Here is an 18,609-nt window from a genome sequence, read left to right as displayed (position 1 = left end):
GGCCCTATGGACTTGTACATGTCCAGATTTTCTAAATAGTGCCCAACCAGTTCTTTCACAAGAGCTGCTCACCTTCACCCCAAACTGTGCTGACAGGAGCAGTAATCTGGGAGCCGACCTTGGCTGGGTTGATAGGGCTACATGTCTGTTCTTCAGATAAACTGCTGCAGGTAGAGAGGACTTCAGCTTGCTGCCAGAGGTCACATACTTACAGCTTGCTGGGACTCCATGTTCTCTTCATTCTCTGGCACTCCTTCCTCCACAGTCCTAGACTTCTCCTTCAGCACTGAATTGATGAACTCCTCATGGCAGACGATGCTTCAGAGCATTACTACCTCCCCTCGTAGCACTCTTGCCTGCTCCCTGATGGAACTACCAGGAGGCACCACACACACTGCAGGCACTTCCTCACCTGGCTGTCACAGCACCAAGCCAGGATGTGGGTGGAAGCCTCGACAGTGAGCGGTCCTGTCTGGACAGACACCTCACAGGTACAAGCACAGGAAGAGCTAGAAGTAGCAGTGGCTCTGGCATTGAAGCATCCTCCAGCCCTTTCTCTGGGTCTTAATCTGCCGCGTCTCCTCCTGCCCCTCTTTCCAAGTAGACCTCCCCTACCAAACTCCCCCATAACTTGGCCCATTCAGTGCTCCTTAGTCCCCAGATGTTCCCTTTTCCCTGCTTCCTCTCACCAAGTTTACAGTGAAGGAAGGTGAGAGAGTTTTCAGGAAAACTCCCTAGGTGAATTCCCACCCTTCCTAGCTTTTGGTCATTTCTAGCCAAACAGGATAGATCCTATAAGGTATTTCCACAGATTACTTGTATAACTATTTGCATGATCAGGCTTAACATCAGTGGCAGCTACAACAAACTCTCATTCAGTTCATGTTAATGCATCTTCAAAAGACTAACAACTACATTCCATGAGGACACCCTCTAAAGTCTATGGAAATCTAAGCTATTCACTATCTGCCAAAAATTGTTCAGCAGGTTGTAGGACTGGGCTCCAGCAACAAACCATTTCTGATGTTATAACTGTGCATGTAATATTTTAGCAAAGGTAATTAGTCTAGTGTTCTCAACGTTAATTGGGATATATTGAACATTTTTAAATATGAAACAATGTATGTTCTAAAATAAACCATAAGATGCAGCGTGTAACATTGCTGCTTTAAGAGCCCTGTCTTTTAAATTAATAATTAAATCTCATAAGACAATGTTAGTCACATTTGTTACATACTACATCAGCAAGCTTAAATCCAAGGTCCTGCCTTTAGTCTGATGGAAGCCACATAGATGCAGGTATTTTTCATATGCAAGTTTATTTAAAAAAAAAAAAAAAAAAAAAAAAGTGTACAAAAGATTAGGAAAAAGTCTCCTAAACCTAAAAAAAGGAATTAAATATAGGTTTAAAAAAAAAAAAAAAAAAAAAAAAAAAAAAAAAAGCAGGATGAGGCAAAAGGTAGGTGCTAGGTCAAAAACAAACAGAAAGGTGGAGTTGTCCTTAGAAGATTAGGACAAGCAAATAAGGGGATTCACAGGGCAGCTGTATGGCATCTGCATGGAAACACATGCCAGATCTAATTGCATTATAGTGAAAGAACTGGAAGCCTTGCATGTGTATGCACGTGGCTGTTGAATTTCCTGCTCTGAGTGCCACCGAGTTTCACCTTCTGAATTTCTTCCTTCTGCTTAGGACCACATCATACACACCTGCTCAGCGCATCAGAATAGGATGAGGAATAGCGAAAACCATACTTAAGATCAGGAGGAAGGTTGTCTGGTTTAAGTCTGCACTGATTTGAAAAAGGAACTTGGAGTGGGGAGGGATGGAAAACCACCAAAACTCAAATGGAAAAAAAAAAGTAAAGCAAGTGTTACATGTACTCGGCCTCATCTACCATTGGAGCTAGTCTTTTTCCCAAATTTCTAGGAGTTTAGGGCTAAAGGCAGGAGCATCCCTTCTACTCCTGGTTTCAAGCCAGTTCAGGATATTTCAGCCTCTAAAACTTTTCAGAGCTTGGTTTCAGATGTGTCCCCAATGATTTAAGTGGAGAGCTACTGACTAGGTTACTGCTGCAACAAGCATTCACAGATTCCATTCTTACTTTTCTCAAGCTCAGTCTACGCTGCATAGCTCTACTGGCTTCTCTCAACCAGAAGTGCAAAAAATATCACACACAGTAGTCACCCTCTCTTTGCCAGGAACTGCACCCCTTTATTAACACAGCTTTGCTAGCACAAACACTGCCACCAGCAGGGATTTTCTTGCTCGAAGGAACTGGGGGTTAACTGGTAGTACAAGAACTCTGCAGCATGTAGGGAGTGTACACATCTCTAATTTTTCATTAAACTAACTCTATTCAAAACAAAGACTTAAAGAAATTATGGTAACAGTCATGTACAATTAAGAGTTAACTCTTTATGCTCAAGTACTCTCATCCTCCCTTTCCTACTACAGTTTGCATGCAAAAAAAGTAAAAAAAAAACTTCTAATGTAATGTAGCCAATGCTTTCATAACTATTTAGTGAAATCACAAGCCAATTTTACACTATCACAATTGCTTCCATTCTTAAAAGACTGATATCCCTGAACTCAGATAAAGATTTTATAGCAAGTTTAATGAGTTTGCCCAAGTTGTCTTAAAAAGGACAGCTGTATGTTTACCACAGTGTTTGATTAAAAAAAACAAAACACCCCAAATCACCCCAAACAAACAAACAAAATCACCATATTTACTCAAATTCAAGATGATTTGAAATTTAAGATGACCCTCCAGTAAACAGATTCTAGACAGGGGAAATTTATAAGTTTGTTATAATTTTTAATCTCCAGAGACTAATATTTGGAAAGTCATCTTAAAATTTATCCCTCCACCAACACTGAAGTGGGGCAAAGTGTCAGGGGGGCAGATGGTCTGACTCCTCACCCCTTGCTATCTGCCCCATTTAACCCCACAGTACCTGAGCACTTCACATCTGTCCACACCACTCTGTGGTGCCCACCCTCTGCTGCTTGGCTCCCCACTTATTTCTCCTGCTGCCTGGCTTCCCCCACTACTGGTTCCCCTCCTGCTCACCTCCCCACAAGGCCTGTGCTTCCTTGCAACTCCCAGGTCTGGAGTTGCAGCTGTTGCCCTGCTCCCTGCCCCCCATCTAAGAGAAGGGGCTTTCCCTACACAATGTTGAATAGGGAAGGGGGGAAGAATCCAAGACAAGGTGGTAGGGTTTAAGTAAGTATGGTATGTTATAAACCAGAGCTGGAAGCATCTAAAATTGAGGTTGCTTTACACTTTCCATTCCAAGAACCTGTTTTCTATTGCTTATATAATATTTCATCCATTTTTAACCATTTGAGCTAGTTTTTCCTGCCTGCTCTCTGCATGAGACAGGTTTATTTTTCCAAGAGATGAAAAAGTTAAGGGGGGAAAAAAAAAAGTGTGGGTGTTCTGTCCATGACTAATCCATGTGCCCTCTCTGTTTGAAGAGCTACAGCACTTCTATATTCTGGGTAACAGGCTTCATTTAGGAGATAGCCTGCATGTCAAGGATGTGAATTTTGCCATTTCCTTAAAAAATGCAATCGAATCTGGCCACACTGCAAGACCTGTGGGAATTTTCTGAGGGAGAGGAGGTAAAAAAGAAGGGCAAACAAAACCAAAGTTATTCAAAGTTCTCAGACTTGGTAGCTATTTAAAAAAAGAAAGACTTCCAGAGATAGTCTTCTCTAAGGGTGACAAGGTTTCACACCTCCTAGGGCTGACCAAATTGCACATGCACCATTTCCAGAGAGACTTTTTAGTGCTTTATTTTAACTTAGTAGTGTTCTTTTAACATAGATTTGCACAAATGTACAATATAAGCTGTATATTGAATAGATAAGGGGATGCTTCATGTTCTCTGCTATAAGATGTAGTCTATCGCAGGTCATTCTCAACTGGGTTGCCACAAGATCACTTTAAAGGTGTAACTGCACCCAGCCTCCATGCAAGAAAGCAGTAAGTGCTTTTGTGCTCTCTTCCACCCGTCTGGTGTCCTGTGCCTGCCCTAGTGTCCCACAGACAAGCAGAACCTCCAGGTGCTCTTCTGGGAATTGCTACCTTGCCCTGCCCTCCCCCCACCCAGCAGCTCTGGTGCCAGCCCCTCTCACTGCCTGCAGCAGAGCCTGCTGCTTGGTGACACAAGGCTGCAGAGCCATGCTTTTCAGCCCACCTCATCCTCCAATACTCTCCAGGGAGGTGGGAAGGGTTACAGGGGCAGATAGCTCCAGATACTGGCACACAAGAGCCTGGAGAAGAAGTCTTGGTGGTGAGGGCTACTCTTGGCCCCACAGATACAGACTAGAGGCTGGGAGAGGGCAGATGGTAGAAAGAGCCACGCATGATGAGGTGATGTCCTGCCCTTGCTACCCTCACTTGACCTGTGTCAACCTGGTAGAAGGTAGCCAATGGAGTCTCCCAGGGTTCAGTACTTTTCAAATATCTTGATCAATGATCTGGATGTCAGGGAGAAAAGCACACTGGCAAAGTTGACTGATGACACCGAGCTGTGGGGAAGCCATGCATCAAGGTAAGCTGATGATCCAGGAGGACCTAGACAGATTAGTTAGATGGGTGGAAGAGAACTAGATGCTGTTCAACACTGGAAAGTATAAAGAGCTCTGAGGAGGAAAAATCCACAACAAACTTACAGGCTCAGTGGTGCTGTGCTAGCTCACACCACGTCCAAAAGGGACGTAGGGGTCAAAGTTGACTATAAAATGAATACGAGCCATCAGTTTGATGCTACAGTTAGCAAAGCAAACAATACACTGGCACTCATCAACCGATGCATCTCAAGCAAAACTAAAGGAAGTCATTCTCCCACTCTCTTCTACATTGGTGAAGCTGCAGCTGAAGTCCTGCATCCAGTTCCGGGCACCACACTTCAAGAAGGATGTGGAGAAGCTTGAGAGAGCCCAGAGAAGAGGCACTGTTCTATAAATAGAGGCCTGAAGAGAGCAATCCATACAAGGAAAGGCTGACAGATATGGGACTGTTTAGCCTAGAAATGAGAAGACTTCAGGCGGATTTGGTGGCAGCTTACAAATATATCAGGAGTGAGCACCAGGGGCTAAGTGAACAACTATATTCACTGCAGCATCCCAGGGGAAAGCCAGAAACCGTCAAACTCCTAGAAGGTTTCAAACTGGATACGAGGAAAAACTTCTTCATTGTTCGTGTGAACAGATTCTAGAATAGATTCCCAGCAGGGGTGGTTGCAGGCATCATCCTGGAGATCTTCAAAAGGAAACTGGACACCCACCTTGCAGGGGTTATTTGACCCCAGCAGTCTTTCCTGCCCAGAACAGGGGGGCTGGACCCAGTGATCTCACAAGGTCCCTCCCAGCCCTAAACTTCTGTGAATCTACAAGCAGAGCTTACAAAACAATAAATACTGAGGTCTCTTAGCACTTCACAGGGGACAAAAGATTGATATACTAAAAAACTCTTACAGGTTTGGGCAACTGATTTAATGCTGCAAAAAACAAGCAAACAACAAAAGCCTCACAGTAAGTTTGATGAAAAGCACAAAAGCAAACAAAATCTGTCTGTGTGGACATGTGTGAAAGAAGGAAAAAATTTTTGCCAACTTAATATCAAATTTAAAAATAAAATACATAGTAATCATCCAGCCTTATTTAATAAACTGTTATACAACACACAGAGCAGGTCAGCACATGCCCCTGCCACAAAGCATTATGCTACTATAATAGAGACCAAGACTAAAAGGAATTTTTGGATAGCAGCTCATGGCAAAGAAGAAGCATCTGAGTTCAGAGACAGGAGACAAGTCAGAACGTTTTTCTGTTGACCAGTTCCAGTAGCAGCACTAATTATGAAACCTTTTACAGCCAAAAAAATTTTAAAAGGCAGTACAAGAGCGAGTGGGCTAGACAAAATAGTTATACCATGCAAAACCAAGAATATATAAGCTTATGAAATTCATTGCATTTGCATGGCAGAATCAAGCTTAGCACAAAGTCCCCAAAAGTACCTTCAACTTTAAAAAAAAAACAACATAATAATTAGAAGTTAGTGTCCCTATGGAGGTTAACTATACTTTTTTACTTCAGCACATACCTTCTGCATATAGCCTTTCTGCCAGGAACACTGCATCCCGATAAGCATAGTGGTTAAGTGCTTGCCATATGGCGGCCTGTAGAAAGAGGGGCAGGGAGGGGGAGGAGAGGGGAAAGGTTTAAAACACCACATATCCAATTACACAAACACGTGAATGAACAATCAATTCTAAATTAATAGTTTATGAAAAAAGCCAAAGGAAAGATATACCAAGGGTCCACAAAATTCAGTTAATTGTTCAATTTTACCAACAAAAATTAGTATTTTTTAAAATAATAAAGTTGAAATGACTGATTTGGGGAGAGATGCATCTATAAGGGAAGTCTGCAGTGCAAACTGTTATACCCTGACCACTGGTCAAGAGTTAGTGGCATTCCTACAAATATAGGAATACCTCTGCTAATTTCCCCGCACTTGTTACACAATTCTGAATGAGTTTGGTCCATCTGTTACTAGCATCAATAGGATTCTTTCCATGGAACAGTGGAATGCAATTGGCCCCTACTCATGATTGACTGAGGGATGCTATGACCAGTTATTACCAGATTATATTAAAAGAAAGAGATAAGAACATATTACGAGAAATGACAGCAAAACCAAGTATTTAACCATTTGTGCATTTTCAGATCCTATATTAAAAAGCAAAGAAATTGAGTAAAGAATATTAAAGTACCCACTGCAACTTACAAAAGCAATAGTACTGTACTGGTTTATAACCAACTTAGTTCATGACTTACCACCATACAGCTTAGATTGTGCTAGTGACTGTTGCCATCATGATTGTTGAATACTTCACTGAGAACAAATGTGATCTAGACAGAATTTTGTGATGGTTCAGATGAACATGTTCCTCCATGAACAGAAGTTAGCATGAACCATTGGTTGCTGCTGCATGAAAAACTAACTGCACCAACCAAAGCACTTAAGTTTTACACAGGAATACAGCAACTATATAAGTAAACCACACCCCTCACCTTTTCCCACCAGCATGCAGGAGGATAAAAAGCTCCTTGTCTTACATTCTCATACAAGGAAACCTCATTAAATATACCATCTATCATTAAACCAATGTCAAAAGGAGCATGTGCTCAGTAATGGAAACCAGTTATGAAATTCATTAAAAAGGAAGCTAACACTGAGCATGACTATAAAATGCATGGCCCATAGTGGGAAAACGTAGCGATAGGAACCTCTCTTTTTTTGTTGGTATGGCTCTTAAAACAAATTAAAAAACAAACAAACAGGCCGCTGTTTCACCAGGAGGGAATGGGCACTAGCCTGGAGGTACAGTAAAAGCTCTATTATCCAGCATCTCCCAGGAATGGAGGATGCCAGATAACAAAACATGCCAGTTAACTGAGTGGCAAGGATGCCTGTTTGGGCTGCCACTTCTCCTGCTGCATCCACGGCATCACCATCCCTCCTGCGGGCCACACCGGACAGGGAGATGAGCCCTGCGCAGCTTGCTATGCCCCGGGCCACAGGGGCTCGGCAGAGCAGGCTGCTTTGCCCTGGGCCGTGGGGGCTCAGAGAAACTGGAAGTGCCACGGTGGGCACTTCTGGTTTCACTTTGCCTTACAAGCCCGCATGCCAGTTCACAGAGCACGCCGGATAATGGAACTTTTACTGTACTACAATACAAGGCCAGCACTCGGGGAAGCAGAAGTAAGCTCCAACACCCTCCCATGGTGCCAAAAATGCTGATGGTAACCCTTTTTTCTTTCTTTGTATGGCCCTTAAAAATAGGTGGGTGCTCCTTCCACAGGGAATTGATACTGGGCCTGGAGGCACTGCAATACCAGGGTGGCACTGGGAGGGCCAGAGCCAGTTCTGACACCCTTCCCTTGAGGCCAAAAATGCTTGCTGCTACACTTGATCACAGTCAAAAAGGCCAAGATGCTGATGGGAACCTTCTACAAATTTTATTGAAAACATACTCATCACCCTACATTTACAAATCTACACATATTGAGTATCCTTGTTTTACCAAGACTTCATAGCACAGAAACAACTACATATATTGAACCTGTAAGGTTTTGATATGTTCCTGCATATAACATATCAACTTCCCACAAAAAACAAACCCTTACAGAAATAGTTTTCTTTATACAGAACCCCATGAAAAACTGTTTCCTCAGTAACCACCTGTAACTCTGCCCTCCCATTAGTCCTCTGCTGGTTTAGTGAAACAAGTATGCACAGTTTTTTCCTCTACTTCTTTTCTGCCTCTTGCTCTCCAATCTCTTCCTTGTCCCTATCGATATAGTATTTCAGTTCATGCAGCCCCAGGTTCAGGCAGTCTCTTTCAGTGAAAGCCAATCCCTTAAACACCCAGAGGTTTCTTACTTTCCATAAACTACTTTTAACACCAAGTCCTTAATAATGTTTTTTCCAGTCCCTTATTGGTATGAGTCCATGTAGTACCATCTGCCACGTTAATGACAGGTTTATTTTGGTGACACTCAGAAAGTAGCAGACCCTTTCCCATACCCACTTTGCATATGGAAGCTCCCGAAACATCCCACTGTTTCTTTTTCCCCATCACACCTCTCCCTTGGGCACCTTGATGAACTAGTTAAGCCCCAGCTGTGCTGTACTTCTCTTACTGGCAAGATGCTTCTTAATCCAAGTGTCATAGTTTGTAGGGTTGGAAGGGACCTGAGCAGATCATCAAATCTGACCCCCCTGCCATGGCAGGAAAGAGTACTGGGGTCAAACAACACCAGCAAGGTGTACATCTAGCCTCCTCTTAAAGACCCCCAGGGTAGGAGCCAGCACCACTTCTCTTGGAAGTTAAGTCAGCATGTTCACCTTGTAATTTTTTACCCCATCGCTGCTATCCACACTGTCTTCACTTGTCCTTCTGTAAAGTTTCCCACTGGTACACCATCCTGGCTCTCTCCCTTACCACTTTCATCAATTTCTTATGATCCTTCAGGATCTTCAGCCTTACCTTCCCTATATACCTCTGCATGAATCCTTCTATCCTGATGTAATGAACAGCTGGCTGCCACACCCGTGGACTCTTCAAAGAGGTCTGATATACTTCTCATTTCCTCAAAACTGCAGCTGTGTGAAATTGGGCGATATGCACTGCTTTCCCCCTCTCTCCCCGTTACATAGGCACAATATGCAAGGCGTACTTTGCACAGATGAACAATCCCTAGTCTGGCATCCCCCATGCCCCTGCTTTGCACAGTTCAGCTTCAGCCAACCTTTCTCTTTTAGCATTCCAGAAGAACACATACATTTCTCGTTGTACTTTTGTTACCTGCCACCATGTCAGCAGGAATACAATTCCCGTATATAAAATAAATTGGCAGTAGCACAGCCTTAAATGCCGTCACTTTTCTGGCAAAGGAGTGTCCTCCTGGACCATAACCAAAGTATTTGCTGCAGCTTTGCCACCACCTTTTCCCATGCCATATTATCTTTCCCTTCAGCATCATTCAAGATCCCTAGCACACCGATTTTTCTCTCTCATTTGAAGGCTCAACTTCTCCAAGTCCCTCCGGTTCCTCACTCCCATTATGGTGCTTTTTGATGCATTCAGTTTAGCCCCTGGCACTTCTCCATACTCATATATGCTTTAGCACCCTTTCCATTTAAAGTCTTTATCTACTATATTTATATCATCCATATACAGGGTCTTCACAAAGCCTTTGTGCACAACCCAAGTTATTAAAGTTTAATAGTTCACAAAGACCTTATGAAGACTCTGTATAGTACGCATTTTACACCACCCCCTCCCAGTGTCTTACTTATGACCTTACCTTTTCTTATTCTTTGTGCTGATGGTTTCGTGCTGCGCACAAATAATAGTGGTAACAGGGGGCATCTTTGTCTCATCCCTGTATGGATTTTAAAGACCACACTTAGGTTCCTATTAATTTGGACTTGACTCAACTTCGCTACAAAACAACCTTATCCAATATATTAATTTCTCTGGGAATCTCATTTTTCATAGTACCTCAAATACGTAATAATGATCCACTCTGTCTTACGCTTCTTCTAAATCTAGGTTTGCTATAACTGTTTGTGGGGCAATATCTCCAATCACTCCGATCGCTTCAGAGTTCCTTCTACCTGGTACTTTGCATCCTTGGTCTTCAAGTATTACCTTCTGGAGCTTTTTCCTTATCCTCAAAGCTAGCATCTTGGCCATTAACTTGTAGTCCAGGGTTCAGCAACGTTTTTGGGTAGAGCGTCAAAAACACCCAAAACATCAACTTGTAAGACAGTTTCATAGTTGGTAGAGTCAGAAGGGCCATGGAGTAGATGTTGGAGTGCCAGGGAAGTAGCGCCTCCTGATATCTAGCCTTAATCTACCCTCTGCCAGCTTGTGACCGTTATTCCTGGTCACTCCTGGTAATGCTCAGGAGAACAGGGACTCCCCCAATGCCTGCTGGTCCCCCTGACTAGTATGTAACAGGCCACTAGATCCCCCCTCAGCCTTCTTTTGTGGATGCTGACTAGGTTCAGGTCATAGTCTCTCCTTGTAGGGCCTGCCCTGCTGCCCCTGATCATGCAAGTGGCCCTCCTCTGGACCCTCTCCATGTTGTCCACATCCCTCCTGAAGTGCGGCACCCAGAACTGGATGCAGTACTCCAACTGCAGCCTGACCAGCGTCGCATAGAGCACCTTCCCCCTCTACCAGTGCACCCTGGACGAGGGTGTGGAAAGCACCCTGTTCAAGTTCACTGATGACACCAAGCTGTGGGGTAAAGTGAATACACCGGCAGGCACAGACCGCATCCAGGCAGACCTGGATAGGTTAGAGAACTGGGAGGATCTGAACAGGATGCGGTTCAACAAGGACAAGTGCAGGGTGCTGCACCTGGGGAGAGGGAACCAGCATTATGGTTATAGGTTAGAGGCTGACCCTCTCATCAGCACAGAGGCAGAGAGGGATCTTGGAGTCAGGATTGACTCCAGGATGAATATGAGTCGCCAATGCGACGAAGCAATAGGCAGAGCCAATCGCACCCTGTCATATATCAACAGGGGCATCACTAACAGGTCCAGAGAGGTCTTGCTCCCCCTCTATGTGGCGCTGGTCAGGCCACAGATGGAGTACGGTGTCCAGTTCTGGGCGCCGCACTTCAAGAGGGACGTGGACAACCTGGAGAGGGTGCAGAGGAGGGCCACTCATATGGTTGAGGGGCCTCCGTGGCCAACCCTATGAGGAGAGGCTGAGGGACCTAAATCTCTTCAGTCTCCGCAAGAGGAGACTGAGGGGGAATCTTGTGGCTGCCTATAACCTTATCAGGGGCCACCAGCAGGGACTCGGGGAAAAGTCTGTTCACCAGGGCCCCCCTTGGAGTCACCACGATCAATGGCCACAAGCTGAGGGAGGATAGGTTTAGGTTAGATATTAGGAAGAACTACTTCACCGTATGGGTGGCCAGAGCCTGGAATAGACTTCCCAGAGGTGGTGCTCTCACCTTCCCTGGGGATCTTCAAGAGGAGCCTGGACAGGCACCTGGCTGGGGTCTTATGACCCCTGCCACCCCCAGTGCTCCTTCCTGCCCATGGCAGGGGGTCGGACCCAATGATCTGTCTAGGTCTCTTCCGACTCATTGATTCTATGATTATATGCAGCCTCTGTTTCTCTCTAGCTTCTTTTGAAGCTAGAGGGCTATCCTGCCATTGTGCTCCCACTGTCCTCTGCTTCTTGCCCGACGTACCTTCTCCTTCTGTCTCCCACTCTCTTCTGCTTCTGTCTTTTTTCTGGCATTGTCATCCTCATTGTTGCTGCCTCTGCCATTGCTCCCGCTGCCACCTTTCTTCCTTTCTTTTCCCCGTGTCCACTTTCTAGCTGTCTCCAGATCTTCATTTTCACTGTTCAATTTATTTTCCACCTTGTGCTTACTTGCCACTAGAGGTGCACTGATACATAGGTCTGATGTCAGATCAGCACCAATATAAAGAAACTTGACTGTATTGGAAACTGGCCTGATGTGGCTGATGATTTAGCCAGCACTGCTGCCACCTGCCCTGAGCACAGCCCCAGCCCCAACACCAGCCCACAGCTGCAGGCCACCCCACCCCATGTAGATCTGGGGGCATGACTCCTTCCCCTGTGCTCTTCCTGGGTGCATGCAGCAGCAGGAGCCACCTCTCCCACTCCCCCCACACAAGCCACAGCTCCACCCTGCACTGGCTGGGCAGCGCCTGCCAGGGCCCTGGCCCCAGCCCCACTCCCTCTCTCACAGCAGGGGCCTTGATCTGCACCCCCCGCAAGCACCTTCCCCCACAACAGACTTACCAGGTGGACACAGCCGGGCTGCATATTGGAAATCAGATCTATATCGGTCGATATGCCTCCTTAAAAATTGACTATCGGTATCAGCCCCCAAAACCTCTACCAGTGCATTCCTACTTGCCGTCACTGCTACTGTTTTGAGCTTCAGGTCTCCCTCCTGTACTCCTTACATCCCAACACTCTGTTGATAACTTTCTCTGCTTTCAGGCTTTCAATGCTGATTGGAGCCTACCACAAGAATAGGGTAGTGCAACCCACCTGAATTTATTAAATTTTCCATATTCCAAGCCAAATTAGCCAAAACGAATTCCAAATCCATGAGTCAGTCCAGAACCATAAGTGGCCCTACTACCAGCAAACATCCTCCACCCCCATCTGGGGCTTCAGATGTTTCCAAAACCTTTGGCGGGCATCCTACTTGCAGGCCCAAGCCTAGAGGCTTGGGGGTCGGATGCCCCAGAGTTTTGCTTGCCCTCAGCTCTAAGGGCTCAGGGGCAAGCCACCAGGGAGGAGTATCCAATTTTCATGAAGTGAACTTAAAACCAAGACCTTCCCTCTCCAGCAGCTAAGTGGGAAGTTTATGATACATTACCTTGGCAGGTACTATCCCCATGCCAGGAGAGCAGTCTTCCTCAGTGCAGCTAGGAAGACCACCTCAAAGGTCATGCTGTTTCCCTGACAGGTAAGCATAGATCTGAACCTTCAAGAACGCAGCCCACCTGAATACGATTGAAAGCAGATTGTAAACCCACTGTAAGCAGACGAGCTCAGCACCAACTCTTTTCCAAGTCACGGTGAGCCACTAGACTGCATTCATTTCAACTTCCTAACTCCCACAGCTAAGCTGTGCCTTTCTTTCCCATTTCCAATTATCCCTGTTTTTTCAGCCTTAAGTTACTGGCAAACGTCAGAAAACAGGGCCCCAAACAGTTCACCCAGAATCCCTCTATTGGTCTCTCTCAGCCTGTCACTTATGATTGGTGTACCTATAAGATAGAGCCAGATAAGGGTGCCCTGCACCTCATCTGCATATAAAATTTTGGAGGATCCCAGGTCTTGTGACAAGAACACCTGGTTCCAGTCACGAGTGGGGGAGGAGGGGTAATCTGGCATGCACACACACACACACACCAGTGCTGAGCTATGGGGCCTATGACTTAAAATGCTGTGGGCCCTGCTGGGACCGAGCCCAGTAAGCTATACAGCAAAGCATGAGCCTTTTGGCTTTGGGCTAATATCACATATAGCTTTATAAGTAGGTATAAAAAAGGCTGCTTGAAAGGTGCAGCAGTTCAAAAAAAGGTAAACTGCATCAATCCTGAATGAACTAAGTCTATGGGTACTTGTAGTCATTTGCATATTGCAATGTATGTGTTTATATGAGTAGTTTCATAATTTGTAGGGTCGGAAGGGACCTGAGCAGATCATCAAGTCCAACCCCATCATGGCAGGAAAGAGTACTGGGGTCAAAAGACCCCAGCAAGGTGTTCGTCTAGCCTTGTATTAAAGACCCCCAGGGTAGGAGCCAGCACCACTTCTCTTGGAAGTTGGTTCCAGATCCTAGCGGTCCTGACAGTGAAGTAGCACCTCCTGATGTCTAGTCTGAATCTACCCTCTGCCAGCTTGTGACCGTTATTCCTGGTCACTCCTGGTAGTGCTTGGGAGAACAGGGACTCCCCCAGTGCCTGCTGGTCCCCCCCGACTAGTTTGTAACAGGCCACTAGATTCCCCCCCTCAGCCTTCTCTTGTGGAGGCTGAATAGGTTCAAGTCCCATAGTCTCTCCTCATAGGGCCTGCCCTGCTGCCCCCTGATCATGCAAGTGGCCCTCCTCTGGACCCTCTCCATGTTGTCCACATCCCTCCTGAAGTGCGGTGCCCAAAACTGGATGCAGTACTCCAACTGCGGCCTGACCAGTGTTGCATAGAGGGGAAGTATCACCTCCATGGACCTGCTCAAGATGCATCTGTGGATTCACGACAAGGTGCATTGGGCCGGCAGTGTGGGGATGCAGTCAGGAAGGCCAATGTTCTCCTTGGCATCAATGATGATTCCAAGATCCTTTTCTGCCTCTGCACTGCTGACAAGGGAGTTCCCCAGCCTCCCCAGGTGCATCACCTTGCACTTGTCAGTGTTGAAACCCATCCTGTTCTCATCCACCCACCCCTGCAACCAGTCTAGGTCCGATTGCAGCCTATTCTTCCCATCTAGCATGCTCACAAACCCCCACATCTTAGTGTCATCAGCAAATTTGAACAGGGTACTTTTTATCCCCTTGTTCAAGACACTGATGAAGATGTTGAACAGCGAGGGCCCGAGGACGGAACCCTGCAGAACTCTACTGCGCACCTCCCTCCAGGTCGAAAATGACCCATCCACCAACGCTCTCTAGGTGCGGCCCTCCGGCCAGTTAGTGACCCATTTGACTGTGTAGGTGTTGACACCACAGTCCCCTAGTTTTTTTTAATGAGAATGGGGTGAGAGACAGTGTCGAAGGCCTCCCGAAAGTCCAGAAAGACTACATCCACTGCTACCCCTGCATCTAAGGATTTGGTGACCTGGTCATAAAAGGCCACTAGGTTGGTCTGACAGGACCTGCTGCTAATGAACCCATGTTGGTTGCCCCAAGCATAATCTCCCCTGCTGGCCCCTCGTGGACATGTGCCAGGATAATTCTCTCGAAAAGCTTACCCAGGATCAAGGTAAGACTAACTGGCCTATAGTTTCCTGGGTCCTCCTTCCTCCCTTTTTTTTTTTTTTTTTTGAAGATGGGAACCACGCTGGCCCTCTTCCATTCCTCCTCTGGCACCATACCAGAGCACCATGAGTGCTCATAAAGCTGTGCCAGGGGTTCTTCAACAACCACAGCTAATTCCCTCAGAACTCTGGGGTGGAGATCGTCCAGACCAGCTAATTTAAATATGTCCAGTCCCTCCAGAAGTTCCCTGACTACATCCTCACTGCCCCTTGGCCTAGGTGCGCCTCCCCTGGGGCCTGAAGGCATCCTGGTGGGGGGGGGTGCTGATCCAGTCCCTGCTCAGGAAAATGAAGGCAAAGAAGTTGTTAAATAGGTTAACTTTGCCATCTGATGTGATGACCAGATTTCCTCGCATGTCTTGCAGGGGCCCCACGTTACCCGGTACCTTCTTTTTGCCCACTATGTATTTAAAAAAAGGACTTGTTGCTGTCTTTGATCCGGGTAACTAGTCCCAGTTCCATTTCTACCTTGGCCTTCCTGACCGCCCCCCTGCAGCTCCAAGCAACCACAGTATAGTCCTCCCTGGTGATGGCCCCTCCCTTCCATTGCGTGTATACCTCCCTTTTAGCTAGGAGACATTCCCACATGCTTCTGGTGAGCCATGGGGGCTTTTGCACCCTCCTGCCCCCTTTGATCCGTGTTGGGATTACCTCCCTTTGGGCTTGGAGGATTGTCTCTTTAAGGAGCAACTGCTCTTCTTGGACACCTGACTCCACTCCCCTCTGGGACCTCAGTGCTTTCCCGACTATTCTCCGTAGCTCATTGAAGCCTGCCCTCCTGAAATCTAGGGCTGCTGCCTTGCTGCAGGCCTTTGCCACCTTGTGCTGGATAGTGAATTCCAGCAGGCGATGATCGCTGTCACCCAGGTGGTCGAGTACCTGCAGCCCCCTCAGCAGGTCGTCACCGGTGGCCAGGACCAGGTCCAACAAAGCATCTCCCCTGATGGGGCTGTGCACCTCCTGGCTTAGATGGAGGTCCGGCATTTTGGCTAGGAACGTACGTGAGCAGTCAGACCTGGCTGGCTGCTCTTCCCAGCAGATGTCTGGAAAGTTCAGGTCACCCACGATGACTACATCCTTTGACTTCACTACCTCCGTGAGCTGACTTAAGAATTCCTGGTCTAGCTCATCCCCTTGGTTGGGTGGTCTGTAGTAGACCCCCACCGTTAAGTCCCTTTCCCCTCAACTGCCTTGTATTCTAACCCAGAGCACTTCAGTGTGCCCCTCCTCTGACCCTGTCCTACTTGATGAGGATGTGTATTCCTCCTTAATGCAGAGTGCCACACCCCACTTTTCCTCCCCATCCTGTCCCTCCTGTACAGCCTACAGCCCTTGATATTCACTGCCCAGTCGTGCGTTGGGTCCCAGCACATTTCTATGAGCCCCACTATGTCTGGGCTGGTGTCAGCTAGCAGGAGGGCAAGTTCTTCCTGCTTGTTTCCCCATGTTATTTCAAAGTCAGCATTTTCAAATTGTCCCTTCACTTTCACATGCTCAGGGACAGCAGGCCACAACAGCAAGGCGAAGGGAAGGGAAAGGGGCTACAGAGATTTAGTCTGCAGGGGGCAGAAAGCAATGGGGCCACCTTACTTCTTCCCCCCCCCCCGATTTATTTTTCCCTGCTGTAGCAGTGGGAAGGGGACAAATTCAAGACAAACCTTTAATAATTAGATTCTATATAGAGGTACACCGATACATTGATCCAATATCAGTCCGATGGGGCAGATAATTTGGCCAATAACTGTCCATGCCGCACACAGCTGCAGTATAGCACTCATGCAGGGAGTAGCACAGCTGGCAGCATGGAGAGCTGCCTCCAGCTGTTAAGTCCAGAGTGGTGGAAGGGGAGGAAAGAGAGATCAATGGCCCCCACTGTGAGGGAGGGGGCAGGGGCAGGCACTTCCCAGGTAGGGCAGGGAGGAGAGCCGGAGCTGTGGCTCATGATGGGGGGAGGGGGTTCCACTGCTACTTGCACCCTGGGAGGGTATGGGGGTGGGGGGTGTCTGTGTCCCCCCCAGATCTGCACAGGGCGGGCTGCATCCAGAACTGTGCGGGGCTCTTCTCAGTGATGACTGAGGTCGGAGCAGGCACGAGTGGTGCTGGGAGGATGCTGCATCCACCCCAAATTTCACCGCCACTCCACTCCCAGCACCGCCACTGCCAGCCACCCAGCGCAGTCCCAGCTCTTCCCGGCACGTGGGTGGAAGCAGGGTGTTGAACCAAGGCTGCAGCTGGTGGAGGTGGCACTGGGAGCAGAGCAGTGGCAGAATCTGGGGTGGATGCAGCATTCTCACAGTTCCGCTGGTATCTGCTCTAAGCTCAACCCCTGCCGAGAAGAGCACCGCACTACCCCGGCTGTGGCCTGCACTGCCCTGTGCAGATCCAAGGGGCACATGCCCCACCCATACCCTCCCAGGCTACAAGCAGCAGCGGGAGCCGCCTCCCCTATCACGATCCCTGTTTGTGTCCCCCACCCCCGGGGCAGCATCTGTCCCTGGCCCCTCCTTCACTGCAGGGGCATTGATCTGCTCCCCCCCATGCACACACCCCTTCCCCTTCACGACACCGGACTTGCCAGCTGGAGGCAGCTGTATCGGAAATTGGATCAGTATCAGCCGATACAACTCCTTAAATATTGGCTATTGGTATCGGTCCCAAAAATTTCTATCAATGCACCCCTAATTCTATACCTGAAAAAAGTAACATTTATAAATTTTCCATTGGGAGGTCATCTTGTATTGGAGTAAGTAGTTCCCTAAACATATTATACTGTAATGTTTTAGCTGAATACACTACAAGCAATCCTGGAGGGTTGCTGTAGCTGTGATGGGCCAAGAAATATGCAAGAGGCAAGGATTTTTTTTTTTTTAGCAGTGATCTCTTCCTGGACCAGCTGTATAACTAGGAAAAGATCTGGGACAAGATTGTAGACACAAGGTACCCTTCCTCAGGTCTGGGAAAGAAGCCAAGACATGAAGAGAGTACCTTGTGCCCAAACTCTTGGCAAACTATATAGCTGGTCCAGAAAGACCCATCACCCCCACACAAAAAAAACAAAAACAAAAAACTTGCCTCTATTAAGTGTTTGATTATCTACTCATTTCTCATGTCAGTTATCCCCAGACCATCAATATTATTAATCCTCTACTTTCAAGGGCTCCAAATCCACACAATTGTAAGTCAAAATGGCAAGAGGCTAGATTTTTCCTCCAAGTGAACTGCCAACCTTATCTTTGGTTAACATGGCAAAATTTTAGAATTCTGAGTGGAAAAGAATGTATGCCTTTTTCTTCGAAAACTTAAGTTTCAGCATTAGTTCTACCTGTACCATGTCCCTATTATGCTGTACATTCATTGAGAGATAAGGGGATGCAAGAGGGAAGACATGACAGAAAGTGCTCCAATTTGTTGTTTTCTACAAATAAAAAATGAATTTGTTTCTAGCTTTTGCAAGTCATATATAGACACAT

General features: G+C 46.9%; 1 protein-coding gene across 4 annotated transcripts in view; it reads right to left on the bottom strand.

Annotated features, from left to right (window-relative positions):
• CDC27 (cell division cycle 27) overlaps positions 1-18,609 on the bottom strand; it is an 85,877-nt gene that overhangs the window by 59,816 nt on the left and 7,452 nt on the right. For all 4 annotated transcript variants that reach the window (XM_090044188.1, XM_090044189.1, XM_090044190.1 and 1 more), the window contains exon 2: positions 6,120-6,195. In XM_090044188.1, the coding sequence (XP_089900314.1) occupies positions 6,120-6,195 (76 nt within the window). The remainder of the gene's footprint in view (positions 1-6,119; positions 6,196-18,609) is intronic.

Source organism: Crocodylus siamensis, chromosome 4 (assembly GCF_052110815.1).
Source record: "Crocodylus siamensis isolate JL-2025a chromosome 4, ASM5211081v1, whole genome shotgun sequence".
NCBI classification, from domain to species: Eukaryota; Metazoa; Chordata; order Crocodylia; family Crocodylidae; genus Crocodylus; species Crocodylus siamensis.
This window is presented reverse-complemented; position numbering and strand designations above follow the sequence as displayed.